Here is a 4,092-nt window from a genome sequence, read left to right as displayed (position 1 = left end):
CCATTGCCCTGTTTCTGTCACCTTGCTGGGCCTTAAGCCCCCGTCTGTTGGCCGCCAGCGCCGCCGCCTGCGCCTCGGCTTTCTTTCTTCACCCGCTCTGTGCCAGCAGCTTGAGGAGTGGCTGGCTCAGCAGGCCCCTCCTACCGACCCCCACGCCCTCCTGGTGTGGTGGCCCGCCTTCAAGCGCCGCCTGTATGCCGTTTGTGTTGCTCTGCACCGCGCCAGCCGGGAGGCTGGTGCGGCGGTGGTGACAGCCAGGGCAGCGCTGGACAGCCTGGCTGCCCGCTGGCGGGCGGGCGACGACGGCGCGCTGCCCGACCTTGTGGCAGCACACAGCACTTGGCGGCGAGCAGCCCACGCCGAGGGCGCAGCTGAGGCTGCGCAGGCGCGGCGCCACAGCTGGCTGCACTGCCGCGAGCGGGCCAGCCCTGCCCTGTCGCGCAAGCTGCGCCTATCGCGGCAGGCCACCAGCGTCCCGGCGCTGCGCGGTGCCGGCGGCGCCCTACACACCGGCCCCGCAGCGGCTCAGCGGGCAGCGGAGTTTTCTGCGGGGGTGGCAGCACAGCCCGCCACGACAGCGGCCGCGCAGGAAGAGGTGCTGGCCTCCCTGCGGGGTGGCGCTGCGGCTGCTCAACCCCAGCGGGCGGGCGACGGCAAGCGGGGGTCTGGCAGCAGGGACTGCGGCTGGCTGAGCGGGGGGCTGTGGGCGGTGACGGGGGCGGGGCGGGCACGCCAAGGGGGCCTGCCGCCGCAACACCCCGTGGAGGAAGCGACCGGCGGCGCCCATTGGTTGCGCCCCCGCTGCGGTGTAGACAGCTGTGGCCTGCGAAGCTGGCTTGTGGCCACAGCTGATTGCCACGCGAGGTGGCCCTGGTCGGCACACCAAGAAAAGGTTGCAAGCATCTCAGCCTGGCCTACATGCAAGACCTTGCATGGGCGCCATGGCGCGCCAGCGGCCGCTCCGCTGGCGGCAGCGGGCCTCAAACTCCTCCCTGTGCACCTCCGCCAGTTGGAACAGCCCGCCATGTTTGCGCTGGGCAGCTGCTTGACCTCCGCTGCCGCGGGGTGCGCCTGCTCGTGCTGCACCGCCGTCACTCAACAAGCTCTGCGCAGCTCGGCGCGGGCCGCCTGGAGCATCTTGTTCACCTTCTCCCTGGTCGGCGCCTGGATCGCCCGCGACTTTGGCAGCGCCCTGCTCAAGAAGCTGCCATGTGAGCCTCCCCCGCTGAGATGCGGCCTGGGTGGCCAGGGGGACGGAGCCCAGGGAAAGCCGGAGCCTCACGGGGCGTGCAGCGGAGTGGGCGCCGCCGAGCCCGCCCCGAGCCCGCCCCGGCACCGGGCCTTGACCTGCCCCAAGGGTCCCACCGGCCTGCAGGGATTTTGCGCCACTTTGGGGGGGGCGAGATGCCGTCTGACGCCTGGTTTGGGCAGCAGGCTGTGTACCGCATCTCCCTGGGAAACTTTGTGAGTGGGGTGGGCCTCTGGCAGCCAGGCGGCTTGCAATTTTGCAGAGGCAGGCGCCGCCACCTGGCGGCTGCCCCGGGAGGCTCTGGCTGCCTGCAGCCTGGCTGGAGGAGCGCGTTTGGCCGGCCCCGGGTGGCAGGCTTGGGGCTCCTGGGCGCCTGTGGGCCCTTCCTTGCTGCCCATGCCGCCTCCACACGCCTCCCGCCCCCAGCCTCCCTCCTCCTCGCCCCCGGCAGGTCCTGTTTGGCGCCCTGGCCGTCGTCATGGCCGGCGTGCAGCACAAGAGCGACCGCCGCGACCGCTCGCTGCACCACGGCCACTGGCTGCTCAAGGCGGGGCTGTGGGCGCTGTGCAACGCGCTGCCCTTCTTCCTGCCCGTCGGCGTGGTGGGAGCCTACTCCTGGCTGGCGCGCTTTGGCTCCCCGCTCTTCCTGCTCATCCAGATGATCATCCTGCTGGTGAGCCGCCGCTGGCCTGCGGGGCGCGGCGTGGGGGCCGCAGGGAGCAGCAGGCCGGGCGGCGGGAGCGACGGCCGGCGGCGACAGGGTGCGGGGTGGCCTCTGGCGCGGCCCACGCTCCAGCGCGAGCCCCAGCCGCTGCTGTAGCCCTGGCCAGCCCAGGGTGCTGCCCCTCCTTGCTTCCCCTGGGCATGCCCTGGCAAAAACGCCTTGCCCTTCCCTCCACACACACACACAGGCACACACAGACACACTCACGCCCTCGCCCGCTGCCCCCTGGCTTCCATGCTCCCGCAGGATGTCACCCAGAGCTGGAACGATGCCTGGGTGGAGGCGGGGGAGGGCGATGTGCGCTACTTCCACGCCCTGCTGGCCGTCACGGCGGCGGCCTACGCAGGTGGGTGGGTGCGGGGGCGGGCTGGGGCAGGGGGCGGCACGGGCCACGCGACGTGGCCCGCAGCTGCGGGCTGGCCGCTCAGCTGTGGGCCTGGTGCCAGGTCCTGGCTGCGCCGCTGCTGGCGGAGGTGCTGTGGGTGTACATGTGCTGTGCTGTGCTGTGCTGGTCATCGCCTGTCGGCAGCGCCCTCTCCCCGGCAACCCGTCCACATGTCGACACCCCCCGAGCATGCCTGCGCTCACGCCTGCACGCCCGCCGCGCGCGCCCCCCCGCCGGCCCCCTGCAGGCTGCGCCGCAATCGCGGGCCTGCTCTACCACTTCTTCGCCCCCGCCTCCGCCGACTGTTCCCTCAACATCTCCCTCATCACCCTCGCCCTCATCCTCTGCATCGTCCTGTCAACCATCACCCTGCACCCCGCGGTGAGCCCGCCCGACGCAGCCTGCCCGCCCGGCACTGCCCTTCACCGCCTGCGCAGCCTGCTCGCCCCATCAAGCCCTCCCCACCAAGCTCACCCATGCGGCCCGGCTCCACCCAGCCTCCCAGCCAGCCCCTCTCACCTCCCTGCCTTCGCCTGGCCAGCGCCCTCCCTGCGCCTTTGCCAGCAGCACTTGCCCGCCCCGCGCCGCCGAAAACGCCCCTGGCCCTCCGCCCCCTGAGCCTGCCCGCCTGGCCCCTGCTCTTCACCCCCTCACACCTCACACCTCACACCCTCCCCCTCACACCCTCCCCCTTTCGCCTCCCTCCCTCCCTCCCTCCCTCCTCCCCGCAGGTCCAGCGCGGCTCCCTGTTCCCCGCCGCCTGCATCTCGCTGTACACCATGTACCTGCAGTACAGCGCGCTGCAGAGCGAGCCGCGAGACTACGAGTGCAACGCGCTGGGCGCCCGCCTGTCCGCCGCCTCCGCCACCACCCTGGCCACAGGCGTGCTGCTCACCCTAGTGTCGGTCGTCTACTCCGCCTTCAGGGCCGGCAGCAACACGCAGACGTTCAGGTGGGCGCGCGCGGCGGGCGTGCAGCGTGGCGTGGTGTGGCGGTGGCGTGGCATGGTGGTGGCATGGCGGTAGCGGCCCTGGCGCGGTGTGCGGGCGCGTGTGTGACGGCGGGGCGGTGGAGCGCTGCGCGGCTGGCCGAGGCCTGCCCCCGCTTACCCAGCCTCGCCCACCCAGCCCGCCCCGCCCACCCTGCTAGCCTCCCTTGCCTCCCTGCCCGCCCGCAGCACCGGCGGGTACGAGGAGCCGCTGATTGCGGCGCACTCGCGGCAGGAGGAGGAGGGCGCGGCGGGCACGTCTGCGGGGCTGGACGGCGTGGCGCCCGGCGCCGCCGCCATGGAGCGCCCCGCCGGCGGCCACGTCAGCGCCGACCTGGAGCCAGTCACCTACAACTACTCCCAGGTGGGCCTGCCTGCCCGCCTGGCGACTGCTGCCTGCCTACCTGGCTGGCTGGCTGCCTGCCTCCCTGCCTTTCTGCTCCTGCCCACACCCTCCCCGCCGCTGCCTCCTCCCCCTGCTGCCTCCTCCCCTCCCACCAACCGCTGCGCTTGCCTGCCTGGCCTGCCTGGCCCCGCTTGTACCGCAGATATTTGTGATCCAGGGGCAGCTGCCGCCCAGCCAGCCGCCCGACAGCGTGGAGGAGCTGGCGTTGCCGGGGCGGGCGGGGCGCTGGTTCCGTCCCGAGGAGGCGCGGGCCGCCACTAGGGTGAGAGTGTGTGTGTGTGTGTGTGTGTGTGTGTGTGAGAGAGAGAGAGAGAGATGTAAGGCATGGGAGGATTGGACC

At 72.5% G+C, this 4,092-nt stretch overlaps 1 protein-coding gene across 1 annotated transcript in view; it reads left to right on the top strand.

The window, feature by feature from the left end:
- Positions 1-1,024: 1,024 nt before the first annotated feature.
- CHLNCDRAFT_48549 (hypothetical protein) overlaps positions 1,025-4,092 on the top strand; it is a gene marked incomplete at both ends in the record, with an annotated part of 3,385 nt that continues 317 nt past the window's right edge. The window contains 6 exons of the mRNA XM_005850888.1: positions 1,025-1,211; positions 1,376-1,473; positions 1,701-1,922; positions 2,220-2,319; positions 2,606-2,739; positions 3,090-3,329. Coding sequence (XP_005850950.1) covers positions 1,025-1,211; positions 1,376-1,473; positions 1,701-1,922; positions 2,220-2,319; positions 2,606-2,739; positions 3,090-3,329 — 981 coding nt within the window. The remainder of the gene's footprint in view (positions 1,212-1,375; positions 1,474-1,700; positions 1,923-2,219; positions 2,320-2,605; positions 2,740-3,089; positions 3,330-4,092) is intronic.

Source organism: Chlorella variabilis, assembly GCF_000147415.1.
Source record: "Chlorella variabilis unplaced genomic scaffold CHLNCscaffold_3, whole genome shotgun sequence".
Taxonomy (NCBI): domain Eukaryota; kingdom Viridiplantae; phylum Chlorophyta; class Trebouxiophyceae; order Chlorellales; family Chlorellaceae; genus Chlorella; species Chlorella variabilis.
The sequence above is the reverse complement of the archived record's forward strand: the minus strand, read 5'-3'. Positions and strand labels throughout refer to the sequence as shown.